Consider the following 15,442-nt stretch of genomic DNA (forward strand, 5'->3'; position numbering starts at 1 on the left):
AAAGATGTTTGATATAATCAACAAAGTTAAAGAGCGTGCCTATTTGATCTCCTCAGAATTAAAGCCGGGATGTTTTGATTTGGCATTAGGTAATAAAATAAAGCAGATGTTTCTTGCCTTCATAAAACCCTCAGCGGGCACAATCTTAAAGGGTTATTATTTGGCAAGCATTCAGGGAAACACATTTGAAACAGTGCAAATACCAAGATTTTCTTTTCTTTCCATCTACACTAGTTCATTATCCAAACTAATGCATAATCCACAGGGCTTTAGAAACTTTGTGTAAATACTTTCATGTACAATTTTCTTTCTTGGCTACCCTGAGATTAAGACCACAATTATCCAGGCTTAAACCTAAAATAAAAGAACCTTTGCAAATGTATTATCTGGCCTTACATGTTTAATCACATAGTATTCTGTATGCTCTTTAATACCTAAACTGAAGAACAAATGCTTCATCTTCTGATCTTTTTCACAAGAAAGACCTTTAGCAAATTTGTGACCAGCAGCAAAATAATCATTGCATGTAATGTGCCTTGAGCCATAGAGATTTAAATTACAATTATTTTGGTTATTTTAAAAAAGGTGTGCTTAAAAGAACTGGAAGACCATATTGGTGAAGGATCTTAATTTAACAACTGATAACAAGGATCACTCTATATAGGTTAAAAAATAATCCTAAAATAAAATGCTGAAACAGAGGATCTGGGGTAGACTATGGCATGCATTCATAGAGCAGATGGAATGCATCTCCATTGGAAATGACAGCAGTGATTTATGGAATGACCTGGCTGCTCCCTGCCAAGCAGCAACACTGGATGACAAAATCAAGTCGCCATGACAACCATAGCCCACCCAGCACATAGATTAAACATCTATGCCTTGGCTTTATTACCCTGAATTTGGGAATGTTTCTACAACAGAATCTGAGATGGAAAGAGCAAAAATAATTTTAGAAACTTTTTTTATACCATAGAATATAAGGGGAAAAGTAAGGCAAACTCTAAGAGATAGCTGTCTATTTATTCTATGACAAACATCGCACAACTAAATACTCATATGAAACCGAATTACACAATCATGTACTAATACAACATATCACCAAGGGGCTGGAAATAAGTTTTTATTTTTACGCCTGTAATGGAATTTTTAATTCCATGAAACACCAAAAAGTACTTTTTAAAATCCCTAACCAAAGCGTTCATAAAATGTGTGCATCACACACAATGGGACTCAATACATCCTGGTATTAGTGCGCTCTGGAAACATTGAGTGAGCATTATGTTTAACAACTCCCAGCTTGCATTCCATGTGAAAAGTGATACTCTCTGGACAGGCAGCTGTTTCCTTAAGAAGGTCATGCATCATTTAATCAACTGAGAAAACACACCAGTGCTACACAGAAACTTCTAGAAGACTGGTGATTGTGGTGAAAAATGTCCTCTCTAAATGGCTGGGGCTATCAGTAACTAAGTATACAAATAGCCCACATCATTTATTAGGATTTGTTGCAACACTAACATTGAAGTAAACACAATCTCATTTTTATTTGTGACCACACTTAAGATACAAATACTTACAGATGCCAGAGCTTTTCCGAGTGCATCCCCAGTCTGTGAACTACCAGCTGCATTGCCTCTGTTTGCTGTACCTAACAAAAACAAAAAGTATGACTACCATTTTCAACATATACACATTTCTGGATTATATAAACCAGATAATGCTACATATGTATTAAATAATAATAAATATAATAATAATAAATTTCTTGGGTTGCAGAAACCCTGTAGATCAGGACTTACCCATGAGATTGTCTGATCCATTGATAGGAGGTGTGTGAGAAGATGCCACGTAAGAGGAGCTGGTAGTGCCACCCCGATGGAAGCTGGACATTGGGGGAAGACTGGCATTTATGTCTGTTGGTGAAACCGGATGTGGTGGATAGTTCTAAAAAAAAATAAAATAAAAAAAAAAAAAAAAAAGGAAGAAATAAAGTATTACATAAATCTGTTGCATATTACTTCACACAAAATGCTTTATTACTAATAACATGTAGTAGCTACAGAAATATATTCAAACTGTAATTTTCTATAAAAAGGCCTAAATGGAAACTACAGGGCAACAAATACATTATGTGATATTATTAAAAACGCTGTTTCTAAAAAAAACAAGGATGCTGTGTAAAAACATAACACAATGTATTGCAAATTATTTACACCCTTATTGTACAAACATAATGTATTAAATGTTGAAACTGAAAAAGCATTTTTCTTTTACACAATTTAGGTTCATTATAAATTTAATGCAGGGAACAGTTAGGAAGAACATGAATACTTTACACTCTAACATTTGGGAAGACCAATTTCCCAAGTTTCCAAAGTGAAATGTTGTCCTTTTACTCAATTCATTCTTCAGAACACTTAATAAACAAACAATACATAAGACGAGTGAATCATCCTGGTAAAGTTTTTGTCACGTGTCTCTAAAGGACATTGTGAAGAATTTACATTCACAGCCCATGAGTGATATCAAAAAACCATGTCATTATGCTACAACTGGTAATAGACATACATAGGCATTCTCAAATAAGATACAGAACCAAGAAATATAAAAATAAACTTTTGTCTTACCAAGCGGTCATGAAGACTACCATAATTATTGGACTGCGACATGTGAGATGATGAGCTGCCCATCATTCCACCATAGCCTGGCTGACCAATTCCATTTGAGGAGTTCCACAGCTCTGATGAGTTATGACTACCATCTACAAATAGAAAATTCATTTTAGCATGACAACACAACAAGCAAACATGCTTAGTATTAATAGGACAATTCAGGTATCAGATACAACTTTAAATGACAATTACTAGGAGATGTGGATGTACTAGAGGTCAGACAACTAATGCTTTGATGGCACAATAAAGGGCACAGTAAGCAGATTGAAAAGTTGTTTTGTTGCTGGGTCCATTAATATCACAGCTCAACAAAAAATATTGCTTACACTTGCCAAGGATTTTGTAATATATTTAGTGTATTTCAGGTCTGCTGAATCCAGAAAGGACATCAGTTTCATTGAATTGGCTCTAGTTCTTGTGATACAGAAATCAGAATAGACGATTTTACCAACAAATGTTAACATAGCATATTATCATCAATCTTTTTTTACACCAATGTTTTGCATTTTATATAACAAATGTAGTATTTTCATGAAACTTTCATTTGCCTTTTTTTTTATTCATACATTTTCCTTTTTTTACAAAAGTTCTTCAGGAAGAAGTTGTTTAAATGACCCTAATGTATTTTGCTACATTTGTGGGGAATAGTCTCAGCAAAAACAGAGATGAAACATTACAGAATTTATGAAACAAGCATATCTTGCATATTTTGGTATTAAACTAGGGGACCAAGATAAATATTGGGCTCCACATATGATATGCAAATCTTGTGTAGAGTGTCTACGTCAGTGGAAAAATGGTAAACTGAAGAGTTTGAAATTTGTTGTACCTGTGGTATGCTGAGAGCCCAAAAATTATCATAATGATTGTTATTTTTGTGCTGTGAATGTAAAAGGTTTCAATGGTTACAAGAAAAACAAGTGGGAGTACCCCGGAAAACCTTGGTGATTTCAGTGAGGAACAAGGGGAGAGGTTCCATCAAGATATAAAGGTAATGGAAGAAAGGTATCAGGGCGGATGGGATAGACACATGATGGCAGACTACTGCTGGAGCCTTCAACATGGATTGTCCTGATCATCAGCATAAAAGGAAATCATACAGAGTTTTTCAATGACTTCTTTGTGATTAGTTATTTAAATATACTGAATAAAGAATATATTGCCATCAAGTATTTCAAAAATTTTATTACTAAAAAACCTAGACCATTCTGCACTCCTCAGAATGCTTGGTAATCATGTTTAACAAATGCATCATGAGAGATCACATTAGGTTATTGCACATATAATTGTAATAGAGTTCTGCCAAAATAATTCTGCTCGGTATACACTGCCGTTACGGCAAAAGAGTCAGATGCTGAACAGACAGAACAAAAGGCAGCCCACTCTAGTGATGCATTGAAATTTTGAACACTAAATTTACATGATCAGAACTTTTCCCAAACCTTTATAAACTTTACTGTTTCAAAAAGTTGTAAAATACTTAAATGGCAATTCTGCAAATATGTACTCCCTGAAATGTAAAACAAAACCCCATTACTTCTACTTACATACTTACATAAAGTGACAGTGGTAACTATTACACTCTTGAACCACATAAATGTAAAGTATGCCAAATTAAAGAGGGCAAAGGAAGGAAAAAAACTATGCCAATTGCACTTGTGTATGGTGTATAATAATAAAAGCACTAATAACAAAAAATCACTAACCTTGAAGAAAGAAAGTGCTAGCAAACATACTGCTGGGTGGTTTGGGAGATGGATAACTTGGAGACTCTCTGTTGAAGTCATCAGAACCTGGAGAGGGTGCATAGACCTGTAAAAGAAAGAAAAAAGTTATCAACAAGAAGATATACAAAAGCTTTTAGTACAATCAAGGCAGATGTTAGGCAGACAAATATTTTAGATTACAAAGACTAAAATCACTTAAATGGTCATATATACCCATATATACATACATACATATTACATACCAAAATGTAAGTGTTGAAATGCTACAAAACATAAAGCCAATCAGGTTTAGACCAGCACTAGACCAGAATACCTAAAAACACCTCAACATCAGATACATTTTGGGTAATATTGAATCCCCTATTCATGTGGGTGAAAGTTAAATAAAGTAAGTATTTTTGCTAAGGTAATATTTTTTTTTTTAAGATGTAAGTAGACAACCTGTACATTTCAAACAGTAACTGAACAAGTGAGGGGGTGGACTCCTCTTCAACCTACACTCATAACCAAATGAGCAGATAATACATGTATGTTTTAGCACTAAATTAGTCTAATACTTAGCCCATGAATGACATTATTCAAACCTAATATAAAACATATTTATATATAAAAATTAAAGGTAAAGCATAAAAAATGTATTCAACCAAATAATCTAAATCTGTTTCTAGATGTTCTCTCTCTATATATTTCATTTACACTTTTCTTCTGCCTTCTCTGATATTTCACATCAAAATGCAAAGAGCAGAAAATGTAAGTGATGTGGTAGTAGAAGTTTCATTGACTCCAGATGTGGAGATGTACTTGGTCCAACTGAGAAGAAATAAAAATGAAGTTCCAATTCCAGTAAATGAAAACCACATGTCTGTCATCTGATCACCTGTAAATAAATACTGAAGTTTGCAATTTAATGAAGAAGCAAAAGTTATAGGGCTCCCTACATCTGTACAACCTGCAACGCACAGGGGATTTTAGGAATTACAGAAAGGGGGAAAAAGCAAAGCTCCAGATACCTAACTGCTTCCCACTAACCTTACACTGTCACATGTTAAATGAGTGTACAGAGATTGTATTGGTCAGAACTCAATATGATGATTCCAGGACAAAAAAATTGTCTTGCAGGAAATGCAGGTATGAAAACCATATCTGCATTTGTCATTAACAAAACCAATGCCAATCAATTCATCCAACAATTGTTAGTGTCTAGCTAACTTCTGGTTATAACTTTGCTAACTATTAAAAGGCTTTTGTAAAGGTTTTTGTTCTTTATTTGAACATTAATATAAAATGCTTGCTTGCAACAGATAAAAAATGAATTATTTCAATGTAACAGACACATTAGTGCTAAAGTGCATAAGGTGATTGCAGTCTGATAGTATATATATATATATATATATATATATATATATATATATATATAAAATATACATATATACTGTATATAACCCTTGCTGGGAAACTGTCAGAAAAACAGAAGGTGCGTTTTGTCTAGCCTTTAGCAGTCCAAAATTCTATATGGAAAATAGGACCCATACATATGATACAAGAATTTGATGATATTTACTAACATATGTCAGTTATGGACGGTACAAAGAAAGAAATGATTTTTCATGATCATCTCTGGTAAAAATCTAGCATCAGTACAGGTTCCCACAATGCTGTTTCTTGGTTCTCTGTGCCAGATCACTAAACAACCAAATGCCACGGATTCCTTTAATTTTATCACTGTTGCCCCTGCAATTTGGTGCTTTCTGCTAAATAGGCACATAACAGCCTTTGGAGTAATCATTTGTAAAACCCTTGTTTGAAATGATCATTGTTATTTCAAGTGATTATTTTTGTGTCTGTATGAAACTAAAAACAAAAAAACTGACTAATGTTGTCCTTCCTTTGACTGGACAAAGAAAGGACAAGAAGACAAGTGATAAATTCACATCATTGCTCTGTACTTCAGGCAGCAAGTCCTTTTCAGCAAATGAGAACTAAAAAACAATTGATTTGATCCTCATGCCACTACTTAAGAAGCCAATGTTCTCCCAGTCTGAGCTCTGCTGTCAAGGGAATAAAAGATGGTTATACCAGGTAAAAAAAGTACTAATACTATATGCTACAAAATTGTGTTATATATCTACATAGAGATGAAAAGAAACTCTTTAGAGGCCACAAACAGGTCTTGTTTTCCAGACATCCAGACTCCTGCTCATCTGTGGTAATTAATCTGGGTTTCTAAGACATGCTCTTTATCTGTGATCCTAAAGAGATCCAACAAACATGATGCATTAGTGGACTCTAAAGACTGGTTTGAGAAACAGCCTGGTCCTACTGTCATTACCTTTTTATGGGGCATTAAATATACTGGTTTCCAAGATAGAATGTTAAGAATGGATAGCTTGCTTTAACTATGTTAGAGTTGTTTACCCCAGTAAAATACCTTGATTAGATAACAGACTTATCTCAAGGGTAACTGGAATCCCTGTTATTTTATAACATGTGGTTTAACCACAAGTGCATAAACGTCTAAAGAAAGAAAAAAATTCTTGGAACGATTTTATATATGTATTCCTTGCAGCACTACATTTTAGTTACAGTTTTATCACAATAGTTATTTAATTTACACATACACCCAAATTGGTAAATTTTTCTACTTGGGTGATGATGTAAACTAAAATGTAAACAGTTTTTTCAAAAACAGAGACCAACACCCTATCTAAACATTACACACAAGAAAAATAAAACATTGGTAAGACAAAATAAAATAAGCACTTGCATTGTGTACAATCATCCAAGTTAAGGCGGCAGAAAAGCAAGAACTTAAAATTATCCTGGTCAATAGTATGTTCCCTGGCAGGTGGAGAAAGGAAACATGATAGATGAATGAAACTGAAGGAAAAAGTAAAAACAGGATCTCTGGGGGGGGGTGATAAATAACAAAGGAGGCTTCTACGCACCAAGGTCATAAGTAATTTTTATTCCAAATAATTCTGAAATTGTTGGGATTTCATGAAAACAATCCAGATGTTCAACCTATATATATATATGCAGGTAATATACTCATCATGTAATGGCGCAGTTAACTCTTCCATAGACTGTCATTTTTATTCAGCTAGCCGCTCCTGCAAGGTCAGAGGGTGTGTGGACATTCAGTGTCTTGATACCACAGATCAGGCAACAAGAGGAACATTCTAGGGAGACATTTATTTGCTGTGGAGATGAAGCTTGGAAAGGGTAATCGAAACTTATCATCACTAAATGCGTTACAAAGCAACCCATAGATACAACTATGTAATCTCTACAAGCCAAATACATAGCTGAAACTTTGTTTACTAAAACATACAATGATCATCTCAAAAACAGTAACTTCACTCATGCAAAATATGCTTTTGAGAACATACACGGGGAGAAAGGACATACCAGCTGTGACTAACCAGAGATTTACATCACCTGAGGCAAACCTAATGCACTTTAGGCCTCCAAGAAGTAATCTGCTAAATACATTTTTTTTTTTTTTTAACTCTAACATACTTAACATAAAACGTGTGGTGGACAGTAAATAAAGCTCATCAACTTAAAAACGCAAAATGGAAGACTGGTGTACCAAGGGTTACTACTATAGAGCAGATTTTAAGCAATTTAGATGAAGCTAAAGTGAACACTGCCACAAGACCTTTAAAATGTCATATACACTGAACTATTCTAATACATCTGTCTAAAGAGGTACAATCAAAGATAAAAGCAGGCAAATACATAAAAATACAAAAAGGTTTAATGCCAACAGAAACTTGCTTCAAAAGTTGGTTACCTGCCAAAAGTAAATCAGTCACTTCCTGAAGACCAACAGTGATGCTCAAATATTGGAAAAAAATCCCTGTCTGAGGTCTGTGTTGAAGACAGTTTTCCAGAACTGTAGTTAATTCGCCAGTGATACAGTTTTGTATGAACAATTCTTCCATAAACAGCAAAAGCTCTCTCTACTGGGCAAATACGGGAAAAGATAGCACCACATATTATAGAATGGATCCCTACAGATAAAGGAAACGAACATGTATACTGCGTTTCAATTATCAAATAAGAAAACCTGCTAATACAATGGCTGAAAACGCTATTTAACCGGTTGTTTGGCAACATCACTAAAATCTGTATGTTATCTGTTCACAGCCATTGAAGGACTCAATGATCCTCCAAAGCTAGAACTGGTGACACCAACTGATGAACTAATTTTGGAGGTGCTAGACAAAAGTCTGCAGTTGCAAACCATATTGCTTCCAAATGACATTAGCTCAACAATCTGAAAATGGCAGCCCATATAATAGAAGAACAAACAGTACTGCAATGAAGTTAGGATGACATACACACTGTGTACAAACCTCGCAGAAGGTGTTTTCATTATGGTGTTATTTTTTACAATAAATGAATCCATTTTTGTCCTGAACAGGTAAATTGCCTAATAATAAACATTACTATTTTACCACTACCCGACAAAGAATCATCTGTGAACAGTTAGACTGGCCCCTGCTGATCTCAGCTTCTTCCTCCATGATGGGACATTCTTCACTGCTAATTTGTGGCCAAGATAATCACTATAGTCACCTAGAGACCTTCCTGGCAGAGAGCCCGCCACCATTTGCCTTACCCAGCTCACCTTTGTGAACTGGACAACATTTGTCAATGTGTTATGAAGATGGAAAGAACCAGTGCAAAAAGTCCTCATATACACCAAAAAAAATATGGTTTAAAATTATGAAGTGCAGAAAGGTCAAAATACCAGGAAAACAAAGGCCTGTAGTTGTGTGCCCTTGCTATGCACTGAAGAGCTCAGTGAATCTGACACTTGTATTAATGAGACCACTGGTAATGTCGCAGGATCTCACCTTGCACAATGGCGCCCTAAAATCTTCCCTAGGGACTAAAAGACACAAGGCTGTTCTGGTTACTACAAGGCCTTTCAATCTCTTCTTCCTATCCAAAGAAGTATGCAGGGACACACACCTAAGCTGTCAGCGTTATCTCATTGCCAAAACATTTCCAAAATATTTCAGTTGAGTATCTTCCTGGAAATAAAAAAAAAAAAAATAACTCACTAATAAACATTTTACTTGGTATTTTATTTACCTTTAAGCTACAACCCAGAGGATACTACACAACTATTCTAATGTTACAGGATTTTTCAAGGATTTTAACAATTCTAGGGTCCCACAGAACCAAGCGCCCCAGTGCCTGACACTCCTATGTAGTTGTGTGTGTGCTTGTAACATCTGTATGCTGCACATGTATGGCCTACACACAAAGGTACTGCTTCCTGGCATATGCTGGAATAGGCCAAGAATAGGTCCTTATATCTGTTGCAGCTGGACCAGCACAAGCTACAATGGGTCAGTTATAAAGGTGGTAACTGCTCCTCTCTAATATCAGATTGCACAGATTGCTTTTGTTGCTCTCTGCATGCCAAGGTGACCTCATCAGGTAATGAGAGGGAGCAGTGGGGTTAACCTGTCATGGAGATGACAGAGACAAGGGACATTCTAGATCAGGGGTGGGTAAACTTTTTCAGTCAGGGGCCACATTCTAATAAAAAATTTGCCAGAGGTGCAGGGCCGATGGGAGAGTGGGTGGGGTTATGACATCATGACGTCACTGAACATGGCTCAGAGTGGGCAGGTTGTGTGCAGTAACACAGCCCGCCCACTCTCCCAACACAAGCTCAGAGCCTGCGATGGGTGAGTGGGGGCGGGTTGTGTGCAGTAACACAGCCCGCCCACCTCCACGAGCCGGAATACAAACAGGGGACATGTTTCATGGCTCTGGCAGGTGCGCGCCCCCCCCCCAGCGGGGTCCTTCTCCTTACCCTGCTCGGAATGGCATCGGCCAGAGCCAGGGACCACCCGAAGGGACGGAGAAACAACCTTATTGGGCTGCGGGCCGTAGTTTGCCCCCCTATGCCTGTTCTAGATACAATACTGACTGTTTTATCCCAGATTTTGTTAATTACACAATTAAACTGTAATTAAAGGAGAACCAAAGCAGTGAATGAACCATTATGCATACTGCACATGTGCTTCTGGTACAGACTAGAGGTGGAATCTGTAATAAATGGTTGTGGCCGGACATGTTCTAGATGGAGCAGGTGGTGGTCTGACTTGAAGCATATTGCCAAGTGCTTACAAAGATGATTGTCACTCTGATTTGTGGGGCTAGTCTGACATTTTGAACATCTTCACCTAGTAATTTTGTCCCTTGAAAAAATTCAACTACGTGTCATACTACGTGTAGTAGCGTAGGCCCGATGCATGCATTTGATTAGGACATATCAGGTCCTGACAAAAGTATTTTCTCAACAATCATCTTTTTTTGTACCTAAATACAAAAGTGTATACAGGGTATACACTGCTTTTGGGAGTTTTGTTTATCCTTCAGGTTTCTGCAAGACTTGTTCATATCACAGTATTTATAGGAGTATGAAATGGGTATGTAACAGGTAACAGGGCACACTGCACATTCTCTGTCTTGAGGCATCCCAAAAGTGAAAACGAAAAAATTGCAAGCAGGCGAGTCCTTTCTTGCAGAGAAGACTGGCAATGTCTGTTCCGCAATAAGTGAAACCAACCCGCTTGCTTGTACATTGGTCCTCTTTATTTTCACCCAGTTCTCCTGCAGAACATTTATTTCCTGGCAGCCAAGCATATGCAGGGATATTCCGCATCGGGTAAAGAGAATGTTGCAGACAAGCAAGTAAATTTATTTAACTGCAAAAAGGACATCACCTGTCCTGTAAGTAACCTACCTGCTCACAATTATTTATTTTCATTTAATGCCAATGTAGGGAGGTATATGGTAGCTATAGAAATGATGACATGTATACTAAATATGAGGTAAATGTAGGGAGCACACTGTGTGTGTAGTTGAATAAACAAAACAGGACCCTGAGGGTGAGGGGGGTTAGGAACTGAGGTAGTGAGAACAAAAGATGAATTGTTAAACTGGTGATAAATAATTTACATGTGCAAAAATAGACCCTTAAAACCTATTGATTTTTTAATTTATTCAAAAACAATGCAATTAAAAATACTAATCTTGAAACTGAAAAATGAAATTAAAATTGAAATCGAAAAATGTATTAAAATTGGATTATTTGACATCACGAACACCTAATAATAAACTTGTAGATTAGTGCTCTTAGACTGAAAACAAGGGGATTTATAGGATACTAACATGTGAAGTGTGTCCAATAGACTTTGCAATGTTCAAAAAAAAAAACATTTCATTTGCAGCAAATGGTCCGATCTAATCCAAGTGTTAATGAATTAAGTAAGGATCCAAACATTAAATCAATATTGCTAATAATAGACCTGCAGATTAGTGGCCCAGACAGAAAAAGAAAATCCTGTTCTCTCAGAGTCTTGGAGTATTGTGTGTCTGGATTGGAAATAGGGCAGTGCATGTGGGGGTTGTTATCCTTAGGAAATGTCTATTCCACAACGCCTACAGGATTTAAAAGAGGACAGAATGCACAGATTAACACACATATTTACAGTACAATCATTCTTCTGCCTCTAGCTGGTGTCATGTTTGCTTATTCCTCCTTGAGGTCGGGTAAGAGGAACACACTTTTTCACGATTTGAGTGAAACTTCGAGTTTTATACCACCATAGACGGTCTGTTGCAGCACTTCTCATATACATCACATCAACTTCTAACCTAAACAAGCAGTTTAAAAATGAAGGGGGTAAAAAAATTCAATTTTTGTTATGTTTCCTTCATTCCTCTATTTATTAACAAGAACACTACAGTGACTGCATTGTACTTTACAATTAGGATGAGCAAATATTTACTGACCACAACATGTTAAAATTAGCCAGTAACCACTTTGTTTATTTTGCAATTAAAAATAAAAACAAAATCTTTTTCCTTTTCTACATATATACTTATTCAATCTGTTACAAAATCTTTTTGTAGATATTTATGATAAACCTGAAATGAGCAAAGTTATCAGTTCTGCACCTGAATGCACAAACATTTAACGTTTAACAGTTACAAACTATATACTTTACCATGAGGACTAAAGCGAACATTTGTTTACAGATGCAAATGCTCATAAAAGCTACTCCTGACCAAAGCCAGACACATGCTACAAATTTCCAGGCCAGGAATCTTTATTTGGTACCAGCCCCTTTAGAAGCCTGGAAATGCTTAATGAGATCAAAGCCAACCAGCCCCCACCCTTCCATTTTTTTTTTTTTTTTTTTTTTTTTTTTTTTTTTTAGAACAAAGAAAAGAGCATATTTTAAACTTCTCAATTAGTCACATTTCTTGAACAATATCTCCACAACTAGTTCACTTTTAGAGTCACAAAGTTTTTTTTTTCATGTGGGTAAGCTCATTCAAATAACATGAAATTGAAGAGTTCTATTTAATTACTTGAAGCTTACACAATATTGTTGTGGGACGAATACCCAATAGGCTCAAAAGCTTTATATTCAGCCACAAAGGTTGTCCAGAGAGACAAATATCTAATGTTGATTCTCAAATCATCTGTACATTTGATCCGGGATCTGCAGCCATCTTCTCTATCTCAGCAGCATCACCAGCTTTGATACTCAGGTTTCCTTTTCTCAAAAGAAAAGAAAGCAAACTCTGCCTACACAGTTTGCAATACCAATAAACTTGAGGCTTATTGAGTCAATAGTTACCGGCCTCCATCCTTTCCACATCATCACAACTTTCTAATCAAAAGCACCACTTCCAATGATTGGGCCGTGTACAGTCCCTTTAGCTCAACAAATTCTCAGAAATACAGAATATATTGTAACACAGCACTAAATTACTAAAAAACAAAAGTATGCATAAAAGCAAGAGATCAGAAAAGACAGGGAAAAAAAATCACACAGAGAATAGTACAGAAGAAGAAGAAAAAAAAGTACAATACTTTTTAAGACATTCATCTGAATGCTGCCTGTATGGTAATAATGCTGATTTGATTGGAAGCAGATGGAATAACATTGCAAGCCTGCCGGTGAACCTCAAAGTCTAAACAGGAAACAGTAATCTTACCGGCTAGAAAGAGCTGTTTTCTTAATCATTCCCAGACATCCACATACTATTTTTTCTTCATTCAAAAGCACCATTGCTTTGCCTGCCTTATAAACTATTAAAAATAGGAATTTTTAAAAATAAACCATACATGTTTGTAAAAAACCAGGTTGATAAATTTAATTACAATTTATTGAAAAGCCAATACAATGTCACAGCATTACAAGCAGAACAAAACATTAGTTAAATGAAATTCACTCACAACCCCTCCTCCTTCTCTTCAAAGCATTAAATATTGCAAAGCAAAAATAATAAAGTCTGTATATGAAACAAAATGAGCCAGGACTTCAGAGTTCAGAACTACGCTCAGCAATAAAGAATAAAATGAAAACACCTTTAAGCTGTCTTACCGTTTTCCCATTGTAATAGTACATCAAAGAATTGCTGCCCACTCCGGGCACAGGGTACGCACAATACATGTTGATGCAAAAGATGTTCTATGCAGCAGTTAAGTGCACTTCTTCAATCCCAGGAATACATCCACCCGATGTAACAGTAATTCCAGCAGTACTAAGCTTACACAGGGACACATGGATCTGCTCAGAAAAAAACTTATGCAAAACAGGGCTAAACCATCCCACACAGAGAGGGGAGGGCAACACATACAGTAATCTCTTTCAAGGTTGCTCACACCCACATTTGTGCAATGGTAATGCCCCCAGGAAAGCTCTCAATAGAATGAATACACGGTTTCACAACATCAGAAGTTATTTTTACTCGTACAAGGGCTAGGCACACTATAGACGGAGCACAAATATTAGGAGAGGAAAAGATGGCTAAATCACTGTCTTGTTAATCTCTTTCTTTATAATTAAACTAGCACTTGTGGCAGCTGGGACATAGCATGTTCTAGAACTGCAACATTACCATCTGGTAGGGTCTGACCGAGCCACCAGCTAAATATCAAAACTGGGAAACAACCTAATTTCATATGAAAAATACAAATAAGCTTCAGCAACATATTTAATGCAGTTTGTGAGATGCGGAGTAGCTGCGTTCCCTAATATTTTATAGCACTCTATAGACTTTCACAGACAAATCACAGATCTTTGTAAGCTATGTGCAGCAATAGGAAAACTGTATCAACATCACACATCAGTACTATGTTCTAGACACATTAAACCAAGCAAAGGTTACCAACGCTGCCTGTATTATACATTTATGGATTATTAGTAATACTCTTTCAGTAAACAAAAAAGTTTTTTTTTTTTTAATAGCACATTAACAAAATACACAAAAATGAAATGAAAAGAGAAATGCAGATTAGGTTTTAAATGAAATATCTATCAATGTAAAGCTGAAATATACAAAATGAACTGAGCCAGCTAAAAAGCTGTAATGAAAACCCTACACCCTTTACCAATATTAAACAGGATCTACCGGTATATGCCGCCAACATATTATGCAGCGCTGTACAATAAATAGGGGTTGCACATGACACATAGGTACAGACTGTAGGAGGAGGTGGAGAGGACCCTGCCCCGAAGAGCTAACAATTTAGGAGGCGGGGGAAATAACACACAATAGGAGGGGGGGCGGGGTATGTAGTGGTGGGAAGTAGTGACGGTTTTTAGAAACAGAAGAAGATGGGTAGTTTGAAGAGATGGGGTTTGTGTGCTCTTTTAAATGAGCAGAAAGTATGTTCTCAGCTAAATCCAACTTTAATTTTAACTTTAATTTTACGAGCCAGTTCATATTACAATAACATAATGCATGACAAAGCCCAGTTAAAACAAATAGGATACAACACATCTTTAATGCATGCAAGCTACACTTGTTCTTCCATGACGTGTACCACAAAGCACACAGAACTTTGTGGTGCATTAAAACGCCTTTTGAAATGCGATAAGAAAGTCTATTCATTTTAAATAGGCTGTAAAGGCACCACAACATAGATTTTAATGTACCTGTAGCATTATATTCAAATACAGCATGGTTCACATGTGTGTATTGTTCTGC

At 36.2% G+C, this 15,442-nt stretch overlaps 1 protein-coding gene across 9 annotated transcripts in view; it reads right to left on the bottom strand.

The window, feature by feature from the left end:
• TCF12 (transcription factor 12) overlaps nucleotides 1-15,442 on the bottom strand; it is a 115,362-nt gene that overhangs the window by 16,112 nt on the left and 83,808 nt on the right. For 4 of the 9 annotated variants that reach the window (XM_072402330.1, XM_072402329.1, XM_072402335.1 and 1 more), the window contains exons 9-12: nucleotides 4,382-4,487; nucleotides 2,631-2,764; nucleotides 1,803-1,947; nucleotides 1,581-1,651 (exon numbers count right to left, since the gene is read on the bottom strand). In XM_072402330.1, the coding sequence (XP_072258431.1) occupies nucleotides 1,581-1,651; nucleotides 1,803-1,947; nucleotides 2,631-2,764; nucleotides 4,382-4,487 (456 nt within the window). Of the gene's footprint in view, nucleotides 1-1,580; nucleotides 1,652-1,802; nucleotides 1,948-2,630; nucleotides 2,765-4,381; nucleotides 4,488-13,833; nucleotides 14,028-15,442 lie in introns of those variants that run through there. The other 5 variants (XM_072402332.1, XM_072402331.1, XM_072402336.1 and 2 more) reach the window with 3 other exon arrangements.

Source organism: Pyxicephalus adspersus, chromosome 2 (assembly GCF_032062135.1).
Source record: "Pyxicephalus adspersus chromosome 2, UCB_Pads_2.0, whole genome shotgun sequence".
NCBI classification, from domain to species: Eukaryota; Metazoa; Chordata; class Amphibia; order Anura; family Pyxicephalidae; genus Pyxicephalus; species Pyxicephalus adspersus.